General features: G+C 41.8%; 1 protein-coding gene across 5 annotated transcripts in view; it reads right to left on the bottom strand.

Annotated features, from left to right (window-relative positions):
* Positions 1–24,260, bottom strand: part of MTUS1 (microtubule associated scaffold protein 1) — a 164,884-nt gene that overhangs the window by 89,255 nt on the left and 51,369 nt on the right. For all 5 annotated transcript variants that reach the window (XM_045779258.2, XM_045779257.2, XM_045779259.2 and 2 more), the window contains exons 2-3: positions 21,323–23,553; positions 8,662–8,857 (exon numbers count right to left, since the gene is read on the bottom strand). In XM_045779258.2, the coding sequence (XP_045635214.2) occupies positions 8,662–8,857; positions 21,323–23,410 (2,284 nt within the window). In that variant the 5' untranslated portion in view covers positions 23,411–23,553. The remainder of the gene's footprint in view (positions 1–8,661; positions 8,858–21,322; positions 23,554–24,260) is intronic.

The following is a 24,260-nucleotide window of genomic DNA, read 5'->3' as shown; positions in this document are numbered from 1 at the left end:
TCAAAATAGCCTCCTGGGGGCAGGCAGCACCTGGGTGGCGCCGTCAGTTAACTGTCCTACTGTTGGTTTTGGCTCAGGTCAGGATCTCGAGGTCCTGGGATCAAGCTCCAGGTGGGGTTCCACACTCAGCAGGGAGTCTGCTTGGGACTCTCTCTCCCCCTTTCTCTTTGCCCCTCCCCCACGCTTTCCCACACTCGCATATGTACGCTCTTTCAAAAATAAATAAATTAAATCTTTTTTTAAAAAATAGCCTACTGGAAAGGGGGCAGCAGAAACCTGATGCGCCTTCCAAATTAACTGGTTAATTTCAAGATCCCAGAGGGGTAAAATAAGGTTTACCTTGCCTGAGACCATGCCTCTCCCTTTCCTTTCCTGACACTGACAGACCTGGCTCTGTCTGGACTTCATCTGCCCCTTGACTGCCAGAACACCAATGGATTGGGTCCTAATGCCCACCACCCTCTTCTGTATTTCCAATTACCTTTACTGACTCACTCTTCAATCTCTATATTCCATACTCTGAACCCTAACTGTCCCTTCATTCCTACTTCCTAGTGTATCAGCTAAGTCCTAAAAATTATTTCAACCCAGATGTATTCTTCTTAGTTGTAGTTCTGCGGTCTTGATGGAAAAAATTAAAATAGCAGAAAGCATCAACACTAAACCAAGACTGGTACTGACATTTGTAAGGGTGTACCTTGGTCATACTATAGAATTACCTATATTCTAGCAAAAAAGAGTTTCGGCAAACTTTGGTATTGGTAATCTTACCCTCTTCTGAGATCCTACAGTTTTTTTTTTTCTTTAAAGTATCCTAAGGACACCTGTGATGAGGGATGAACTCATTACCTCTCCTAGTTGAGGGTAATGGCTGAGGGCAAGCACCATGTCTTACTCATCCCACAATTCCTCTGGGTCCTCAGTATGTCTTGCACAGTATACACTCCCAAACTGTCACGTGCATGAATTATCTTCCAGAACACAGAATTTCGGTAACCCTCTACATTCATGTACCGCCAGATGTGACTTTGAGAATCCACATCCTTGAGTTCGCCAAGACGAGGTTGTATTCGGAGGGCACAAGAAACAACTCCGTGTAACCAGCACCATTTGCTTAAACTCAAGAGGAAATGTGGAAATAAAGTCACAGTAGTACAGGTGAGTCACAACAAAAACACAGCAAGTATTAAGAGGGTGGTAATTTGACAGAGAAACAAGAACATCCCATAAAGCAAGGTTCTCACAAGGACTTGAATTGCACAGAAGCCCAGTGTTCGTGGTGATACTGTCCGTACCTGCCTCTGCAAGTGTGTTTGAAAGATGTGTCCTGCTTCATGTGGAGACAAAATTAACTTCCACAGTCACGGGCCTGGGAACACGTGTCCCGCAACTAAAGGTATAATAAATTCAAGACTTAGAAGGGTTGCATCCTTTCCCCAGCTACCACACAAAGATGAACAAGGGTCTTCATAGGTTGTCAACAGATTCATTTATCTGGTGGTGAAGGAGCTCCCCTCGAACTCACAGGGCTCCTAAGCACAGTGGGAAAAGGCACCTGGTGAGCGTCCGGGCTCATGAGAAGCCAAAGTTCAGCAGCAGAGCTACTCTGAGCAATGAGGTCACTGAGACTCAAAACTGATCATCGTTTTAAGTTTATGTCCTTCTCTAAGGTTCCAAAAATAAGCAAATGAACGGATTTTGCACAAACTTACTTCAGAGACACCACCTAGCCTCAGAAAAGTGAGCTGGCAGATACAAAGGAAGAAGCTGCCCAGCCCATTACCCACAGCCGCTACTCTGACATCTGACTCTCAAAATTCCTTATCCCACCTCCGAATGGGTCCCTACGGACACACTCCTGCATCTCCTTTATTTCTCAGACTTCCTTGTCTGTGCAATGGGTGCATTCCGCTGTGTCCGTGAGCTAATCGCCAGCCATCCCCGCTGCTTTGATCTTTATCAGCTCTTTTCCTACAGGCTTCCTTACCCTCTACACATTCTGACTGTCTTAAACCTCAAACAACCACACACCCTTTGAGGGGCTTCTTGGTCTCTTCAAATTCAGCATGCCCCCAACTACACCCATCCATCTCCTGAGAACCTCTGCTTACTACTCTATTTCTCTGTCTTGCTTCATGGCCACCCAACAAGCAAACTGAGGAGACACATGAGACTGTTCGCCGCCAACAGAAGCTGACCAGACGCTCTTCCTCCAAAACATTTTTAATATTTTCACTCTGCTTCCTCTTCCCACATACTGGTACAACTCTTACAAGTCTGTATCTCGACTACAAAAGAGCAGATCTACCTCAACCACCGTGGGGGCCCATCCAGCACTTACCCCAACACTGGGTCTGCTCGAGGCATGCCGACCTGCCCTCAGTGTTTCCACATGCACCATACCCTGTCATAACTCTCCATTTGCACCCTTGGGAATGCCAGCAACTCTCCAGGTCTGGCAAACTTCTACAGGCACATTCCAAGGCCAGTTCAAATGTCATCGCTCTTCTCCAGTCTGCCCTTAGGCCCAGTCAGGGGTGTTCTCTGCGCTCTGGACACAGTACTTCACAGAAGTCTCCATTCAAATCAGGCCAGACAACATTTTTAAACACCTGTTGTGTAACAGGTACACTGAGCTGAGACCCGAAAAACATAAAAATAACCAAGACCTGGACTCTCTTTATGGACCTCACAATTCAGGAGACAGACATGCACAAAAATAATCAGAGTACAGCATAATAAACGCAAAATGTCACAGAGGCCAGGACAGGTTAGCTGCAGTTTGAAGAATGAAGAATTTACATTCAAATGATGTGCTTCACCACCCCTTTCCAGCTCAGCCTCCAATGAGTGAGATCACGACAAGGACCTATTATTTCATCATGTTTACATTCTCTGAATCTAGTGGCGTGCCTGGCCCATAGCTGGCTCTCAAAACTTTTCTTGAATTCATAAAGTAAGAGAAAAGTGCACAGTGACCTATGAAGCCTCATGCATGGGTCATTCTATAAAATAATCTTCTCCAGAATTACTTGCCAAGTGAGAACTGAGTGGAATGCCTGGGAAATGATCGAGAACACACAGTGGTCATGTCAGGAAGGAGTAAAAGAGAAGACACTTGTCTCCCAGGTGCCTGTAAGACCCCACTTGGTTGGCCTCATCCCTACTCCCTGGTCCCCCACCGCACCACCAGGCAGCTCCCTGTCCCTCAAGCACCCCCCTCCACGCTGCCTCACCTCCATCGTTGCACTCACGGTTTGCTCTGCCTGGGAAGGCCTGGCATCTGATGTCCTAATGGCTCCCTCCTTCTGAGCCTTCAGGCACTGGCTCATTTCTCACCTGCTCAGCGAGGCCTTTCTCAACCACCTGATATTAAGATCTAACTCCCTTCACCACCTTTCTTCCTCAGCATTTATCATCTTACATTCTAAACATTTTATTTACTTAATTTTCTGATGTGCCTGACTAGAATTCAAGCTCCGCGAGGGCAAGCGTGTGTCTGTTTTGTACCTGTCTTCATTCCCAGAACAGGCAGGCACTCACTAGACACTTGTTAGGTGAGGAAGTCAGTGTGCTGGGCTCCTGGGTATATTTATAGAGGCTAAGAGCATAGAGACTGCCTGTTCTGTTTTCTGTCTCCACCAATTATGAACTGTGTCACTTTGTGCGAGTTACTGAAGGTTTCGAAACTTCAAATTCCTCATCTGCAGAAGTGGGATGAGTATACCCGTCTATGCACCTCATGAGTTGTGAGAGGAAATGAAATAAGGCATTTAAAAATCTTAGAACAGAGCATAGCACATCATCAGTGCTCAAAAACACTCCTATGACTATTATCGTTATGCCAACAAAACTTGAGATACCTTCTTTAAAAAGTGTTTTAATTAAATGCAAATATAGGAGCATCAAAACCAACACATTAAAGTTAGCTTTTAGAATAAGTTATTGGGGATAATTTCTAGTTTTTAAGAATTTATAGCGAGTATCCTTCTCATAATTCTGCTAGCTATTTCTCTCAAACTCTCACCTAGAAAAGACTAAAAGGATGTAACAGTGAATTGAAATGATTTTAAATTCCCTTTAACACTAAATAGACAAAATTTGTTTACAAAAAACAACTATGGAAAAAACAGCTTAGCAAGAAAGCTCAGCAACCTATAATGCTAGACAAGTCATTACAAGTTTGGGATGTACTCCTGGTTTGAGAGGCATTTATTTTATTAACCCACAGTAAACTGAATTAAAGCAAAGGTTTATCCTTTTGAAATGTTATTTTTCTTTCTCCAGAAGAAAAACGAAAGACTATTTCTTTCATGAGGCCTTTCTTCAGGTTCTGGTATAATCAGACCAACCCCTGAACATTCTTCTTTTTCCCCAGAGTCCTAAAGCACTTCGGGGCCTCTTCCACACCCTTTACACACCCTTTTTGTGCGGCTCTGTGGTTGCGCCATAAACGTGCATTGCCCTCCCCAGGTAGGTTACACGATCCGCAGGGCAGGGAGTGTATTCTGCCTACTTCCGGAATCCTACCTTGCTCAGCCTGGTCACCGGAAGGGCAATTACAGCTTTGTACGAAGGAAAACACACATTTATAATCTAAAACCTGATAAGAACTGGTATCGCCTTCAGAAGAGGGTGGCAGATAGGTCTGAAGAGGCCTGAGTGAATCATGAAGTATTTAACTATGCAGTGATTTACTCAGCAGAATTTGCAGTAGCCATATAACAACATCTTTTAAATGATGGTAAATTGACAGAGAACTTTAAGCCAAGGGCCTGAAAAGAGAAACAACAATTTCTAAACCACTCAGCTGAGTGTGAGAATTTTAATTTTCCAAAACTCATAGTCATACTAAGAGTAGGGTTGTTTCTTTTTTTTAAGATTTATTTGAGAGAGAGAGAGCGAGCACCCATGCACAGGCAGAGGGGAGGGGCAGAGAGAGAGGCCGGGGGAGAAGCAGACTCCACGCTGGGCAGGGAGCCTGACGCGGGGCTCCATCCCAGGACCCCGAGATCATGACCTGAGCTGAAGGCAGACACTTAACCGACTGAGCCACCCAAGTGCCCCAAGAGTAGTTCTTCAGACCGATAATGAGAAGGCTAAGGGAATGGGCTCCAGAGCCCTGCCGCCTGGTCGGAATCCTACCTTTGCCACTTGCTAGCCACGTAACCTTGACAAATTACTTAATTTCTATGTAATGTTTTCCTGTAAAATGAGGATAAGCCTTAGAAAACTACTGTGAGGATTAAATGCGCTTATGCAATGATTAAGACGGAGCCTAAAACTTGGTAAGCATTTTGTAAGGGTGCGCTGCTATCACTGGCATTATAATTACTATTATCCTACTTTTCCTCACCAGCGCATCTTATTTAATTGGAGTGGTTAAAACACACACATACTCTAAACAAAGATACTTTGAATCTGGTTTGTTGTCATCAGTCATAATCTGATTTCATACAAATTTCCTGGTTTTTTTTAAAGTTATTTTTCCAGTTTTATTGAGGTCTGTTTGGCATACCCGCTGTGTAAGTTTAAGGAGTACAGCACAATGGCTTGACTTATATATACTGTGCAGTGGTGGCCAAAGTTTAATCGGCATCCATCATCTCATATAGGCACAATAAAGAGCAAAAACATTTTTTTCCTCGGGATGAGGACTGTGAGGACTTACTCTCTTAACTGTCATAGAGATCATACAGCAGCGGTAGCTATGGTCATGCTGTACATTACCATTTCCAGATTTTGATAAGGACAATGCAAGAGCTCCACTGGGCTGAATCACAATTCTTTCTCATACTCAGGGCGAAGCTTCAAGAAAAGGGCTATTTCAAGTCCAGATCTGGTTTTCTACTTCGTTCTCTGAAAGGATTTATTGAAAACCCCTGTCCGCTGGAACATTCCTGCTGCTCACCTTTCAGGAGAGTAACCTGGTATACAGAGTACAGAGGATGTCCATTTGGTTTCAATTTTCTAATGCACAAACACCACATTGTACGGTAAATGGCAACACACTCTCCGGGATCTGAGGGCACATTGTTTTTGCTCCTTGATCTTCTGCTCTACTTTTAACTCTGTGGTGATTGAATTTCCTGTCCCCCACAACAAACACTTTTCGATTTATTGTGAGCATCCAAACAAGCTAGTTGCTGTTTTTTGTTTTTTTTTGTGTGTGTGTTTTTTTAATACAGCATAGTCAAGTTAGTCTTCCAACAGTTCAAATAAAAACTCAAATGTGAATCCATGAAGTTTCTGGTTAATTTTTTTTTCCATTTCTATACAGAAGACCACCAGGTAAAAGAAAACTTAGTTTTTAACTCAGATTGAAAACTCTGAACACATAACTTGGTTATCAAGTTTCTTTATACAGGTTAATAAAAGCTCAATAAATGTCCTTGTCTTTTCATGAAGAGTAAACAGACATACTTTTCTCTTAAGGCAGGATATTCTATAGTACACAGAAAAGGGACTTTAAAAATGCTTAACTCTTTGGTGGAACTGATCAACTACATAAAAGAATCACATTTTTGAAAATACAGTTGCCCCCCCCAACCTCCCATCCGCAGGGGATACGTTTCAAGGCCTCCAGTGGATGCCTGAAACTACAGATCGTACCAAACCCTATGTGTACCGCTTTTTTCCTGTACATATATACCTATGATCGAGTTTAATTTATAAATGAGGCACAGAAAGAGGTCAACAATAAGACAATTATAACAATACACTATAATAAAAGTTATATGAACGTGGTCTGCCTCAAAATACCTTCACCCCTCTTCCTACGACGATGTGAGGTGATAAAATGCCTACACTCAGAGGAGATGGATTGAGGTGAATGATCTAGGCATTACGATCTAGTGTGAGGCTACTCCTGGCTTTGTAACAATGCATCGGAAGGAGGACCATCCGCCCCTGTACCACGACTGACAACAGCTAAGTGAAATCGTTGAGAACAGAGCCCCAGGGAGCCGGGGACCACTGCACCCCCTGGGTACAGGCCTAGTCTCCTGAGAGTATGCGCCCTTCAGGTTTTCTGGGTTTTGAGCATCCTGCGGTCCAGAGAATCTGACTAGCAGTAGCCACTGCTCAGAAAGGTAGGCAAGCCCCCAACCTGCCCCTGGAAAGATAAGGACTGTAAAAGTTCACAGGTCCTTACATTCTCAAACCCTCACATTTCACAACGCAAGGCTGCGGCCCAGGGTGGGTAAACAAGCAGCCCAGGGTGCGCAGCTCATTGGTGCCAGAGCATTACCAGAACGCAGGGCTCCTAACCCAGACGCCATGGTGCCCGCGGCCATAGCTCTATGGCGCCACCGAGCCGCAGGTGCTCCTAACACCCCAACAGGAAGGGAGCGCCCCATCATCCGGCAACTACCACGCCCCTTACCCTGTTGTCAACACTGAGAACCAAAGCTTTGATCGCACTTATGCCTCAACTCCCTAACTGTGGCAATATCTAAAGCCAGGATCATTGCTCCTCTTCTGGTTTTCTCCCCAATGAAGACGACTTGGAGCGAATTCTTTCTTCCCACTCAGCTCCTCCAGGGATGGGAATGGAATGTGCTGCAGATCCCTCTTTCTCCACCCATACTGCGTCCTGGCTTTGCTCCTCAGAACCTCAGGATCTTAATGCTAGGCCTGAATCTAAATAAATCATCCCTGAAACACGTCTGCTCATGACAGGCTTCTCACGCAGGAGGCCTCAAAATAGAATTAGAAAATAAAACCCGAAACTATCAAGGTGTAGAGAAGTAACCAGATCCTCTGGGATCTGCTTGGTTTTGTTAGTTGCGGCTAAATGTTCTCACATGTGTTGACACATCACTCTAGAGATACTTTTTTTTTTCCAGACCATTCAATGGTAGTCACTATTTTTATAAGGGAACTTACTTCTAAATTGATTGGGCATGCCTTTAATTTGCACAAGGTTGTACCTGTTAAAATAAAGGGTGTTCCCCACAGAGTGTTCTCAGTCGACTGGAATGGCTAGCAGTGTTTTTGTCTTAGTCTCTGCGAAACAGGCTGACTTTTCCATTTCCTGTTCTGATCTGTAACCCAGAGAGGTCTGTCCATCTGCCAAATTTTTAGTAAGACACTTAACAGCTACTCTTAGAGCACTCAAATTTCATAAACCTAACAGGACTTTGAAACTACTACTTCTAAAATATAAACCAACAAAAATAAAAGTTCATCTTAGCAAAGTTTAACTTCTTAGTCACTCTTACATCCCTGAAAAGTTATAATACATCTTTCAGTAAAACTCAAGGAAAAACTAATCTCCTTCCACACTGTGAGGGCCCACCATGAGTCTAGTACATAACGCTTGAGTATTATTAAGTACTTAAACATTTTTAAAAATTCTAATTTTGAAATTATTTGTATATAACAGACACCCATTGTTTATTTTTCTTAAGAACTTAGAAGTTGCTTTATGCACCTATCTTTGTCCAACCAGCCTTTATGTTACTCAAAGATCAGAGCTGTGTCTGTGACTTCTTTTTCTACCTTTCCTATGTAACATGCTGATCCACAAAAACCTAAATGTTGTAGTGACGAATGTGTTAGTTTTACAACCAAAACCTGTCTTTCTGCTTTCTGACCTAACTTGACATCCAAATAATTCACAAACTGCTGTACGGCACAACTGATTTCTTTTACTCTTACCAGAACTGGACACACGCCTGATCCTCTGTGGAGATACGGCCCGATCAGAATTGAGATTTCTACTGTCACTGTTCCGCCTCAAACAGGAAACAGAAGGCCCCGCTTTGGCTTTTGAACCAGGTGTTTTCCTCAAATTGGAGGAGTCAGGCTTGGATACATTCCTACCTGATGTGGCTGCAGTTTTTGAAGCAGAGCCCTGCGAAAAAATAGTTGAGATTTTAATCCAGATCACACCTTCCTCATACCACTTCCGGTAGCGCTATGTCAATGCAACAATTTCTGTCTATGCAGATAGGCCAGATGGATATTTAATTTTCATTTTTAGTATGAAGGAATTAAACCTCTCCAAAGTTCACTCTTCAGTCCATCATGATCGGTCTTTTGTGTCCATCAGTGGAACTATTCCCAAGATGACCGGAGCCACAAGCTAATGTCAAGCTACAGCTTTCAATCTGTTCCCTGTAGCCCTTCCTACAGCATCTGATGCTGATGACGCCATCTTTCTTTGATTTCTCCAACACAGCATGTTCTTGGTTTTCCTTCTATCTGGTTATTCCTCCTCTGGATCCGTCTCAATGTTAGTTGTCCCAAGGGTCCTAAACTTGACCCTGGCCTTTCCTTACAATATGCTCTCCCTAGGTGATCTTGTCCACTGTTTCAGCCGCCACCTACACCCTGTTCTATCTGCAGTTGACGTGCCCTAGCCAGCACTCTCCTGCGTTTCCCATGCATTTAGCTTCTTTCTTTACCTGCCCGCTTGGCATCCTTCTGGCACCTCTACCTAGCAATGCCAAGAGTAATCACATTACTATTGTTTTTACAGGTCAACATATAGCCCTTACAGAATAATACTTTAAGTTCAAAATACATGTTTCCACTCATTTAATCTTCATAACCCCAGAAGTTATTCCTTTTATCATACCCCATTTTACAGAAGAATAGGAAGCAGTTTCTAACTTTAAACTCGTTTTACCCACCCATCTCAAAAGTTACCTCTTCCCGCATTCACCACAACACATCCAGGCACCCAACATAAACAATGAAAGCTATTTCTAGATGCTTCCTTTTTCACTTCCTAAACTCCTGACAGTCCTCTTTCCCTTTTGCATCCACCTTAGCACAAGTCTGCATCATTTCTTCCCTGGATTACTGAAACTACATTCTCAGGATTTCTGGGCTCACCAGCTTCCACTTCAATTCATGTTTCACTCCATTGCTTAGGTAATCTCCTTAAAGGCCAAACTAGGTTAGGCAGCCTTCCCTCTGTCTTCCAGATAAAGTCAACTCCTAACAAGGCACACCCAGCCCTTTTGGATCTAGCAACACCCGCTATCTCCTTCAGCTTATTCCTTGATGTTCACAGTTCTACATTCCTGGATCCCATCATACTCACTACTAGTTCCCCTAAATGAGAATATCTTCTCGTGCTTCATCTTTGTATAGGTTAGTTCCTCTATCTAGAATACCCTTCCCATTCATACTTGCCCTTGGAGCCCCAACTAGTGGCTAACGTGCTAGCTCCCCTAGCATCCATCCTTGACAACGCTCCTCATTGCCGTCACACCATCCCACCTTCCGCAGCACAATAGCTTATATACGCTCCCAACTTAATATTTAACACCCCCTTTTGGTCTTCTAATATTACCCACCACACCAGGGATGAGGTTTGACCAGTAGTATCTTTCCTTTCTGTAGCCCAACAATCACCATCATATATAGTACACGGTAGGCAGCCAATAAATATTCCCATTCTGCATACAGGAAACGAGACCCCGAGCTTTATTCAAAGAAGAATTCCAACACTATAAGCCAGTATTTGTATTCTCCCCTTTTACACAAAGAAAAACTGAGTCTCAGAGAGACTAGGTTATTTGCCCGATATCATTCTCCCAATGAATGATGGAGCTAATCTGAAAGTATATGTAACTCTAAAAACATACTCCTAACATCTATGCCACGTATTTCCCACTGGTACCCTTCTTTCTTTCATAAGTCACAAGTAGATAATTTCCAACATAGACATGTAAGGCCCCATGCTACTGACAGTTGAAATCACACACCAGGTGAATTAAAAATTAAATAGAGCAAGATTTCCAGGGAAGATGGTAGAGTAGGAGGACCCTAAACTCACGTCATCCCACAGACCCTACTAGATAAATAACCCTCGCGTCAGGGCAAATAACCCAGAAAGTGCTTGAAGACTAGCACCGCAAACTCCACAACTGAATGTGAAGAAGAGATCACATTAAAGAGGGCAGGAAGGGCAGAGACATGGTGGAGAGCTAAACACAGAGATTCTGGATACAGAAGGGAGGGAGCTGTAAGCACACGAGAGGAGCAAGAAACAGACCAGCACACCAAGGAGCCTGCATGGGGAAGACTAATCCCCATAGCATTTGGCTTTGAAAATCAGAGGGGCTGATTTTGTGAGTTCTTACAACCAGCAGAACTTAAAGCCTGGAACATTAAGAATCAGCAGGCTGCTCAGGGAGAGACCAGAGGGCTATAGGAAGCTGAGTCCTCACCCTTAAAGAGAGAGCAGAACAGACGGCCTGAGGACATATAGCTTAGAAGCAGCAGTTTGAAATTTTTCTGGGATATACAAGAGGGAAAGTTAGTTACTAATCTCAGAGTTCCCTGAGGGACTTCTCCAGAAACAAAGGAGCTGGCAGGCACCATTTCCCTACCCCACCTCCAGCATAATCACAAAGCTGACTTCAGGAAACAGCCAACATTCACTACTAAACTTGCTTACACCATGCCCTGCCCCCTCCAGCTGGGCCTACCTCAGTCCTGCTGCTGTGGTTTCCTTCCTTCGGAAGCCCACCCAAACCTCGCCAAGACTACATCACCGACCTCCCTCAGAAGACACATGCACCTTGTTAAATCTGCACCCCTACCCAGATGCACTTCATGGAGCAGCCGTGGGCAGCGCCATTGTCCTCAATGGCTGAGTGTCCCCTGTGGAGAAGGAATGGCACCTACAGCTTGTGACACCAAGACCTCACTTTCCATACTTCCCAGAGCTACCCTGGCTGGCCTCCAGTCTCCACAGAGGCTACACGATCCACACGATCCCAGTGGAAGAGGACCCAAAGGAACAGCTTGCAGCACCCTGCCCCCACCTGCATGCACTTTATGAAGCAATGCAGGCAGGCCTGGTCTTGGAGGCAGCGGAGAGCTCCCCGTGAAGGGGACCAACATGACCTTGTTATTTAAAGTGTGGGCCCTGCCCACTGCTTTCAAGAGCAACAGATGTATCTGGCTTTCCAACACACAGAAACAGACCCAGAGAGTTAGGCAAAAATGAGACAACAGAGGATTATGTCTCATATGAAAAAACAGGGGAAATCATAGCAAGAGACCTAAACAAAACAGAGATAAGTAATAGACCTGATAAATAATTTAAAGTAATGATCATGAAGATACTCACTGGACTGGAGACAACACTGGACGACATCAGTGAGAGCCTTAACACAAAAAGAACTTATTAGAGGTGAAGAATACAATAACTGCAATTAAAAATACACTTGTGGAATAAAGAGCAGGCTAGAGGAAGCAGAGGATGAATTAATGACCTGAAAGACAGAGTTACCAAAGCTAATCAATCAACTGAGAGAAAAACAATTACGCAAAGTGAGAACAGACTTAGGGAACGCAGGGACTCCATCGAGTATAATAACGTTCACAATATAGGGATCCCAGAAGAAAAGAAAAAAGAAGGCAGAAAATTTGAAGAAATAGGTAAAAACTTCCCTAATCTGGGGGAGGAAACAGATATCCAGACCTAGGAGGTACAGAGATTCCCACAAAAAAACATCAATCCAAGTAGACCCAAACCAAGATGCACAGTAATTAAAGTGGCAAAAAGTAGTGATAAAGAACATTTTTTTAAAGATTTGAGAAAGAGAGAGAGAGAGAGAGAGAGAGAGAGCAAGCAGGAGAGAGAGATCGAGAGAGAGATCGAGAGAGATCGAGAGATCGAGAGAGAGATCGAGAGAGAGAGATCAAGCGAGAGAGAGCAAGAGAGAGAGAGCAAGAGAAAGAGCAAGAGAGAGAAAGAGAGCAAGAGAGAGAGAGATATCAAGAGATCGAGAGAGAGCGAGATCGAGAGAGAGGGCGGGGGAGGGGGAGAGACCGAGGGGAGGGGGGAGAGACGGGGGGGGGGCGGGGGGGGAGAGAGGGACCGAGAGAGAGAGGGAGAGAGACCGAGAGAGAGACCGAGAAAGAGACTGAGCACAAAGCAAGGAGGAAGAGCAGAGGGAGAGGGAGAAGCAGGCTCCCCGCTGAGCAGGGAGCTTGATGTGGGGCTCGACCCCCGGGCCCCGAGATCATGACCCCACCCAAAGACAGATGCTTAGCCAACTGAGCCACCCAGGCATCCCAGTGATACACAATGTTAAAAGCAACAAGAGAAAAGACAGTTACACACCAGGTAAACCCCATATGGCTATCAGCAGATTTTTTTAGCAAAAACTTTGCAGGCCAGAAGGCAGTGGCATGATATATTCAAAGTGCTGAAAGGGAAAAATGTGCAGCCAAGAACATTCTATCCAGCAAAGCTATCATTCAGAATAGAAAGAGATAAAGAGCTTCTTAGACAAATAAAAAGTAAAGGGGTTCATGGCCACTAAACCAGTCCTACAAGAACCACTAAAATGAATTGAGTGGGGAAAAAAAGTGAGATATATGAAAAGTAGGAAACATAAAATAAGTAAAAAAATAAGTATTTCTTTAAAAAACAGTCAAGGGAGTCACAAAATAAAAGGCTGTAAAATATGACATCACATACCTAACACGTGGTGAGAGGAGTAAAGAGTGGGTTCGAACTTAAGCGATCATCAATCTCGTGTAGACTGCTATATGCGGATGCTACACAAACCTAATGTTTACCGCAAATCCAAACAAACCAGAAACAGATATACAAAGAATCCAAGTATATCACTAAAGAAACCCAGCAAACCATGGAAGAGAGGAAGTGAAATAGCAGGAAAAAACTACAAGAACAACCACAAAACAAATAACGAAATGGCAATAAATACAAATCTGTCAAAAGTAACTCTGAATGTAACTGGACCAAGCTCTCCAATTAAGATCCACAGAATGACCGAGTTGATTAAAAACACAACACCTATCTACATGCTGCCTACAAGAAACTCGTTTGAGATCTAAAGACACAGGCAGATGGAAAGTGAGGGGACGGAGAAACATTTATTATGCAAATGCAAGTCAAAAGAAAAAGCCAGAGTAGCAATCCTTTCATGGAAAAAAAAAAAAAAAAGACTTTAAAACAAAGACTGTTAAAGAGACAAAGGAGGACACTATATAATAAAAGCGACAATCCGACAAGAAGAAATAACAACTGTAAATATTTATGCACCCAACAAGGGAGCGCCCAAATACATAAAGCACTTAATAACCAACAAAGGAACTAATGGATACCAATACAATAATAGTAGGGGACTTTAACATCCCACTTACATCAATGGATAGATCATCCAAACAGAAAATCCATAAGGAAACAATGGCTTTGAATGACATAATACAACAGATGGACTTAACACATATATATTCAGAACATTCCACCCTAAAACAGCAGACTACACATTCTTTTCAAGTGCACATGGAACATTCTCCAGAATAGATCACATTAGGCCAAAAAACAAGTCTCAACAAATTCAAAAAGAATGAAGTCATACCATCCATCTTGTGTGACCACAACACTATGAAACTAGAAATTAGCCATAAGAAAAAAATCTGGAAAGACCACAAACACATGGAAGTTAAATAACATGCTACTGAACAATGAATGGGTCAGCTAGGAAATCAAAGAAGAAATACATTACACGGAAACAAGTGAAAATGAACACACAATGGTCCAAAATCTTTGAGATGCAGCAAAAGCTGTTCAAATAGGGAAGTTTAAAGCAACACAGGCCTATCTCAAGAAGCAAGAAAAATTTCAAACAACCTCACAACCTAACCTTATACCTGAAAGAGCTGGAAAAAGAACACTAAATGAAACCCAAAACCAGCAGAAGGAAGGAAATAAAGATTAGGGCGTAAATAAATGATACAGAAACTAAAAAATCCAATAGAACTGATCAAGAGCTTTTTTTTTTTTTTTTTAATTTTTAAGCAGATTTTCCTTATTTGACTGAGAGAGCGCACAAGCAGGGGAGCGGCAGGCAGAGGGAGAAGCAGGCTCCCCCTGGCCAAGGAGCCCAATGCGGGACTCAATCCCAGGACCCTGGAATCATGACCCGAGCCAAAGACAGATGCTTTAACCGACTGAGCCACCCAGGTGCCCAAGAGATATTTCTTTAAAATGATCAAATTGACGAACCTCTAGACAGAGTCCTCAAAAAAGAGTGGAGTCAAATAGACAAAACCACTAATGAAAGAGGAGAAATAAAAACCAACACCACAGAAATACAGACTGTATTTCTGAATTATGTAAAACTATATGCCAATAAATTGGACAACCTAGAAGAAACATAAATTTCTAGAAACATATAACCTATCAAAACTGAAGCAGGAACTAGAAAATCTGAACACACCAATGACGAGCAAAGAAACTGAATCACTAATCAAAAAACTCCCAACAAAGTCCGGGACCAGACGGCTTCACAGGTGAATCCAGCACACATTTAAAGAAGAGTTAACACCTATTCTTCTCAAACTGTTCCAAAAACTAGAAGAGGAAGGAAAACTTCCAAATTCATCCTATGAGGCACTACCCTGATATCAAAACCAGATAAAGACACCCAGACACACACACACACACACACACACACACACACACACACACACACACAAACGAGAGAGACAGAGAGAGAAAGAGAACTACACGCCAATATCTCTGACAATGATAGATGCAAAAATCCTTAACAAAATACGAGCAAACCAAATCCAGTAATACATTAAAAAATCATTCACCACAATCAAGTGGGATTTATTGCTGGGATGCAACGTGGTTCAATATTCACAAATCAATCAACATGACACATTACATTAAGAAGAGAAAGGGAAACAAAAGCGAAAGGATAAAAACTATATCATTGTTTCTGTGGACACAGGAAAAGCTTTTGACAAAGTACAATATCCATTCATGATAAAACATCCTCAACAAACTAGGTTTAGAGGGAATATACCTCAATATAATAAAGGCCATCTATGAAAAACCCACAGCTAACGTCAAACTCCATGGTGAAAAACTGAGAGCTTTCCCCCCCCAAAGGTCAGGAAGAAGGCAAGGATGTCCATTCTCACCACTTTTACTTGACGTGGTACTGGAAATCCTAGCCACAATAATCAGACAAGAAATAAAAGGCATCCAATTTGTAAGAAAGAAGTAAAACTTTCTCTATTTGCAGATGACAGAATACTAAATATAGAAAACTCTAAAGACTCCACCAAAAAACTACTAGAACTGATAAATGAATTTAGTAAAGTCGCAGGATACAAAAATCAATGTACAGAAATCTGTTTCATTTCTATACACTAATAAAGCAGCAGAAACAGAAATTAAGAAAACCACATTTACAATTGCACCAAAAATAATAAAATACCTAGGAATAAATCTAACCAAAGAGGGGAAAGACCTGTACTCTGGAAACTATAAAACACTGATGAAAGAAACTGAAAATGAAAAAAGAAAGGGAAAGACATTCCATGCTCATGGATTGGAAGAACAAATGTTGTTAAAATGTGTATACTACCCAAAGCAATCTACAGACTAATGAAAAAATACCAATAGCAGGGCACCTGGGTGGTGCAGTCAGGTAGGTGTTCGACTCTTGGTTTTGGCTCAGGTCACAATCTCAAATTCACGGGATCAAGCCCCACATTGGGCTCCTCGCTCAGCACAGAGTCTGCTTGAGATTCTCTCTCCCTCTGCCCCCCTGCCCCCGCTCATGCTTTCTTTCTCTCAAATAAATTTACCTTTAAAAAAAAAGGGGGGGGGGGACACACAACAGCATTTTTTTTTTTAGTAGAACTAGAACAAACAATTCTAAAATTTGTATGGAACCACAAGACCCCAAATACCTAAAGCAATCCTGCAACAAAAAACAAAACTGGTGGTATCATAGCTCCAGACTTCAAGTTATATTACAAAGCTGTAGTGATGAAAACAGTATGGTACTGGCATAAAATAGACACACTCTGATCAATAAAATAAAGAGCCCAGAAATAAACCCACAATGACAGTCGATTAATCTTTAACAAAGGAGTAAAGAATATTTCACCATAAACAAAAAATGAACTCAAAATGGATTAAAGACCTAGATATGAGACATGAAACCATAAAAAGTCTAGAAGAGGGCAGAGGCAGAAAGGTCTCTGACATCAGCAGTAGCAATATTTTTCTAGATATGTCTCCTAAACCAAGGGAAATAAAAGCAAAAACAAACCATTGGGTCTACATCAAAATAAAAAGCTTCTGCACAGCAAAGAAATCAATCAACACAACTAAAAGGCAACCTACAGAATGGGAGGATATTTGCAAATGACATATCTGATAAAGGGTTAGTATCCAAAATATATCAAGAACTGATAAATCTCAACACCCAAAAAACCAATAATCCAACTAAAAAATGGGCAGAACACATGAACAGACATTCTCCACAAACATCCAGATAGCCAACAGACCCATGCAAAGATGCTCAACATCACTCATCATCAGGGAAATGCAAATCAAAACCATAATGAGATATCACCTCACACCTGTCACAATGGCTGCAATCAACAACACAAGAAATAAGAAGCACTGGCAAGGATGTGGAGAAAAAGAAACCATCGTGCTCTGTTGGTGGGAATGCCAACTGGTACAACCACTCTGGAAACAGCAGGGAGGTTCCTCAAATGGAACTACCCCATGATCCAGTAATCCTACTATTGGATATTTACCCAAAAAAAATGCATAAACACTAATTTAAAGAGACAGATGCATCCCTATGTTTACTGCAGCACTAGCTACAATACCAAATTAAGGAGGAAGCCCAAGTGTCCATCAACAGATGAATGGATAAAGAAGTGGTATATATATACAATGTAACATTACTCAGCCATAAAAAGAATGAGATCTTGCCATTTGCAATGACATGGATGGAGCTAGAGAGTATAATGCTAAGTGAAATAAGTCAGTCAGAGAAAGACAAATACCATATGATTTCATTCATATGTGGAAGTTAAGATACAAAACAAAAAGCAAAGGGGGGAAAAAAGAGAGAGAGAGACATACCAAAAAACAGATGCTTAACTATAGAGAACAAACAGATGGTTACCAGAGGGGAGGTGGGGGATGGGTGAAATAGGTGAAGGGGATTAAGATATCATGATGAATACTGAGTAATGTATAGAACTGTTGTGTCACTATACTGTACACCTGAAATTAATATAACATGTATTAGCCATACTGGAATTAAAATAAAAACTTAAAGTATTTACAGGGTTACTTAAAAAAACATAATAAGGCAATATCCTAAGAGAACTGTCCCAAATTGTCCAGAAAAAGCATGCGATTATACACAAACCACAAAATCTACCTCTACCCCAAAGTCGGTTAAGGTAATCCCTCAGAGAAAATCTTTTAAAAAGTAAACCACACTTTTGTTAAAGATTTACTTTTGTAAGCTGGTTAAATCAGATTTACTCTGCCTTTCAAGCCAACATTCTGCAAAATTTTGAAAGCCTGTGGTGTATGAAGCAGAAAGGGCCAGGATTCTGGTCAGGAGCCCTTGGTTTGAATCTATTTTCCTACTTCCCAGCTGTGTGTGTTTTAAGTAGCCTCTCTGAAGTCTTTAAATGTGGCTAACAACTGGCGTGTTGTTACTGGAAAGAGTGAATGACAATGTATACAGCACCGGGATATTGCAGGAAAAACTTAATGACATATACATACAAAACCTGAGCAAAGTGGTCCAGAGCAGGCATCAAGGTGATTCACTGTCCCTTTACCAAACTAACACACCATCACCAACACAGAACCTCTGTAACAGGTGGCTTCACTCAACTTGTATCAAATTAAAATCAGATTCCTTCCTCCAAATAAGAACCTTTCTGAAATTTCGGATAAACCCTGACCCAACAACTGTGAGATTGTGGGCAACTTAAGAATTCAGTAAACTCAGGGGCACCTGGGTAGCTCAGTCGGTTAAGTGTCTGATTCTTTTTTTAAAGATTTTATTTATTTATTTGAGAGAGAGAGAGAGAGAGAGAGAGAGACAGCCAGCGAGAGAGGGAACACAGGGGGAGTGGGAGAGGAAGAAGCAGGCTCCCAGCAGAGGAGCCTGATGTGGGGCTCGATCCCAGGACTCTGGGATCACACCCTGAGCTAAAGGCAGACGCTTAACGACTGAGCCACCCAGGCGCCCCAAGTGTCTGATTCTTGATATCGCCTCAGGTCATGAACGGAGATCCAGTCATACGTGGGGCTGCAGGAGCCATGGACAGTCTCCTTGAGATTCTCTCTCTTCCTCTCCCTGTGTCCCTCCCCCCACTCACATGAGCACATGCTCTTGCTCTAAAATAAATAAATAAATCTTAAAAAAAAAAAAAAAAAAAAAGAATTCCATAAACTCAAGGCCTAATTTAGCCCCAGACCAACAGGGCACAATGAAAATTAATGTCCCTCCAGTATTGTCTCATCACAGATCCAGGGCAGATTTAGAACCTTTAGGTACTGCTTAACTGACCAAGAAATGGGAGTCTGAGTCAGCATGAAGCAAATGTTCACTCACTCAGCTCTCCGCAGTAAGCACAGAGCCTGTGGTCTGCAATGGTTGGCCCTGTCCCTTCTGCAAGATACGTGAAAATGTGTAAGAGGTGAACCAGTGCTACTGGAGGGAAATGCATTTAAGACATGGGTAAAGAACCAAGTGTTTTTTTGTTTTGTTTTGTTTTTAATACCATTTGATTAGTGTCTGTGCTGAAAATATGGGAATCCTAAGCAAGATTCCAGAAATGAAAAGTGCTTCCTTCCCCAAGATGTCCTGGGACGGGATTCATTTCAACTCGATGAGTCTATCACCTGGCTTCAACATGAGCCTGAAAAACAGCTTTATGTCTCCCGTGTGAAGAACGAAAGCCTAATATTTACTCAACACACACAAATGCTTTTAACTTCAAAATTATACAACCGATTTATATTTATGGCAAATGTTTTTTTTAGAGAAACTTTATGCTCGCTTTCCTGGTAGTTAGACATTGATACATGATGAAAGCCTCCCGTAAATCAAGGAGGAATAAATGTGTTATGTTTATGTAGCTCTATAAACACCAAACTAAGAATGTTGATTAGAATTACCAGAGGTTATCATTTCATTTGGCAAAACATCAAATTATAAGTGATATAAAACAAGTTCCCTACATTTGACTTGAAAAGAACTTAAAAATAAAATCCGAGTTTTGAAAGAGCCAATGGCATTAGTTTAGACATCATCGTGGGGTATCGCTGTTCCCTCCAAAAAGTTAGAAATGCCAAAACATCTCTAAACTGATATTCCTCAGGAATATCCAGTCTTTCCTAACTTTTCTCCTAAAAGGATCTAACAATTGCCTAACACACCCTAAAAAGGCTTCTAAAACAGCCCTTCGACCCTTCACTCCACCCTACGTGCTTCTTTCCCCTCAGACATGAGACACCCCTTCACTCCCCCCTCCACAGAGAACCCAGATGTCTCACATCTGCCTTCCTACCTGGTGCCCAGCTCCATTCCTGGCCCAGAGGACAGACGCCCAAGGAAAGCGTTATGTGGGCCCAGAAGTACATGTTAAGTCCCTACTGCAAGAATCAGGGACAAGGACACAAAGCCCAAGAATGGTCTGTCTTCATGCTATTGACAACAATATAGGTATGTTTAAAGAAAAACAATCTTTAAACTGCATGTGAATTTCTTGCTTAAATGGAACTGTCTAGTTTCTTCCTCCCCCACACACACGTCAAATATGTGACAGGTGCTACAGACAACAGACTGCTTTTTCACCATACATGAATAAAAGGGGTTTGTTTATTTTAACATATCAGGAATCAATAGGTTAGGGCTGCAAGAGACCTCAGACATCCACTAGGCCAACCCTTTCACCTCTGGGTATCAAAGACCATTTCACCAAATTCGCATTAGCTGATCAGAGGCAGAATCTCCAGCCCCTCTTTTCACAGGACAGGGCTCCACTTCCCAGAGCAGCTTCCTCCAGAAGAGAAGGAGTTATTTTTATGTTGATACGGTTTACCAGCTCTCCCTGGCCCTGCCCTTTCTTAAATGTGGCCCAAAACATTTTAAAGTTCATAAACAAACCCTTCTCCCTTTTTTTTTTTTTTGGTAAGTGTAAAATATAATCAGATATTTAACTTCAAATAACTTATGATGCCACAATATTAAAGCAACTTGTTCTTTTTCCTTATTAAAAGGAACCCTGGTACACAATTAAATACTGCATTTGATTTCCCCCCATATGCAGTTTTTCTATATTGTAACCAATTAACACTCCAACGTATGCAACTTACAAGACAAAGAATTACTGAACAATGTATTAACACCTGAAAGCAAATCTGCACAGCTAGGTCTGCCATGTTATTGACTATTTGTGTTAATCGATTGCTAATACATCTCTCAGCTTCCTCCACCCTTCCCGGAAGCAAGCAAAAAATCTCACTTACCAAAAACAGAGAACCATATTCAAAGGTCTCATTCATAATTTCCTTCTTTAGCTCTTGTTTTTCCATAGATGTCCCATTTTCTTTTTCACCCTTCTTTTCAGGGCTATTCCTATTGATGCTGGAAGCATAGGTTATTTCCAAACATTCTGTGCTTTCCATTTTAACAGGGAGTATGTCTTTGATCTTCTGGAAAAAGGTAGCCACAGACCCAGTCTCACATGCTGAATTAGAACTTGCTTTGTCAACATCTTCCTGATTCGATTTCATGGCAGATGTTGTTCTTGGAACCTTGTGTGAAGCATTTTTAGAATGAGTTGTAACATGCACAGCCTGGCTAGTAATGAGTTTATTAAACTGCTGCTTATGCGTCTTGTTAATTAGGATTTCTGCTTTTGTATCTGCATTCAAGTCAGACCTTGGTGTTTTGCTCAAAGCTGTCAACTGTCTTGAGGAAGACCCTGATGAGGGTGATGAGGCACTGGTTAACTGAGGTCTGGGTGTGACCTTTGATAAAGCAGGGTCTTTGGAGTGCAATACTGGTCTAGACATAACTTTTGCTTTGACATTCTTGAAGTTTGGTCTTGGGTAACTTATAATTTCCGTTTTTCTAATTTTGCTGCCTACAGGGGTATTCACTTTAGTTGTCAATTTTCCTAGATTAGGTTTAGACATGTTCACAGGTGCCCCCTTCAAGTTTGGTAAATTTCTAAGCTCTCGATGACTCTTCTCCACTTTACTACATTTCTTGGTCGCTTCAGTAGATGAAATAGAAAAGGTTGCATTTGGGGAATCTAGGACTGGCGTTGACATGCAAATTGGGTTATTTGTGCTAATGACCATATCATTTGCATCCCAACTCAATTCAACTGACGAAGCCATCTTTTGTCCTGGTGGGCTACTCAGTATCAATTCAATGGTATGATTTTGGGTTTCCAAATCCCTGTCATTAGAGGCATTTTGTGTGTCTTCAGCCACAGTGACTTCATGTTCTGGGTTCAGCACTTGGGCTTCATTTTTATCAAAAGCTGGCACCAGTAAAGGGCATTCATCATCTATAAGACAATTGGACACTGTTTCTCGTAGATTTGGGCCCACTTCCTCTTGCCCATATGAGCTCTGTGAATGTGTCTCACTAATTGGTTCATCTTTAGATAAACAAAAGAGCTCTTGTAATACAGACCCATTGGGAACATCCATGCCCTCAGAAACTGGTGTTTGAGCTTGTATCTCTTTTTCTCCAACTAGTCTTTGCTGTGACCCATCTGTGTAGTCACTGGTGACCTGTCCTAAAGAATATGGACACTGAATGCCAGTATCTGGAACAACAATATCAGTTTGCATCACATCAGAAAATGCTGTGTAAGTTGTGTCTTGAGCCTCTGCTGCTGTGGCTTGCGGAGTTTCAAAGCTGTCTTGGTCGTAATTTGTTTCTCTCACGTGTATGTTATCAGAATGGGAAGATGTATGAATGGAATAGGATAAAGATGGATTTCCACTCCTCCTGCCACTTGGCAGATTTTCAGAGGTACGCAAAGACTGGCTCTTTTCAATGGCATGATGTGTTATAAAGGTACAGTTAACATGACCGCCTGTCATGTCAAATGTTTGGTTTAGCTCCAAGGTGGTAGGGTAGTCTGGATAGTGCCAATCGTCATTGTTGGGTTTCCACACAAAAGGCAGAGAGGTCTCAGGACTCTGGTCCTGAAAGGATTCTAGGGAATGACAATTGTTAGGCAGGTACTTGGGCTCCTCTGTATTTACAGCGTGTGCACAAGACTGAAGTGTGGAATCTTTATGGATATCGGACACCTCCTTAGCAATCAACTCACTTGAAGACTTCTGGTGATCGAGTACTTCCACACACTGAGGGGTTAAAGCGAGATTTTCATCAATGTCCACAGCAGAGCTGGTTTCATAATCAACCACCATGTCATCTGGCTTGGCAGAATTCCAGTTCACATTATTGGTTGAAGAGTTTTGTGTATGTGGTGATTTTTGGCTGTATACATATGTGTTTCCATTTTTATCACTGATAAATAAGGACTGCAGTTCATCTTCTGTCTTCTCATCTGAATTATCATCATTCATCCTGAATATTAACTTTAAACCTCTGCCATTTTATTTCTTCTTTAAATCCTTTTAAATGAGAGGAAAGGAAAAATTGCCCTCCTAAGTTTTAGCACAGCTGAAAGTTTCTAAGACGCTTTGAAGTTGTAATGATTTGTTGTTCCCTGGAAGAAAATAAAATGACCAATTCAAGTAAGTATTATTAAAATTACTAAGTCACTGCTTGATTAATTTCAATCACTTTATTTTTATATTTGGAACATACACCTGTGGATAGGAGTAAAGATATCTTTAGCTCAAGTATCACCTCCTTTCAAAGACGCTTTTTCATTTGAGGGAATGGGGCAGAAGACAGAGACTGTGACTGACTTCACATCGGAGATACCGCCTCCATACTCGCATTGATTCTTATTTGCTAGACAAGGAAAGGAAACTCAATCGAACAGTAGCCTTTCCTTCTTGTTGCTTAACCATTGGTGCTAATTAGCTGAGGACAGTCCCAATTTATGCCTATTGTTCCAACATAATTAGTAATTATGCCTTTTCATTTTCAGAAGTGCCCCTTATTACTTCCGTGGAGACTGATTACCAGACAGACCTGCCGAACGCACAAGTGAGCTGAAGATCAATGAAGACTTAGGGAAAAGAGAAATGCCAATGCCCTGTTTTCATTCCCTTTCTCAAACATTTCAAAGTGTGGGGGGAAAAAGTTGTTGATTCTTAATAAAGTGGTACTCTATTGGAAGTCCCTAAAAATGTTAAACTGCATGACACAGGATTTCTATGCTAAAGTACCTACTAAAGAGAAATGAAAACATATGCCCACACAAGCACGTGTACAAAAGTACATGATTAATAGAAGCATTAGTCA

This window comes from Ursus americanus, chromosome 27 (assembly GCF_024610735.1).
Source record: "Ursus americanus isolate L20-20 chromosome 27, mUrsAme1.1.p, whole genome shotgun sequence".
Lineage (NCBI taxonomy): Eukaryota > Metazoa > Chordata > Mammalia > Carnivora > Ursidae > Ursus > Ursus americanus.
This window is presented reverse-complemented; position numbering and strand designations above follow the sequence as displayed.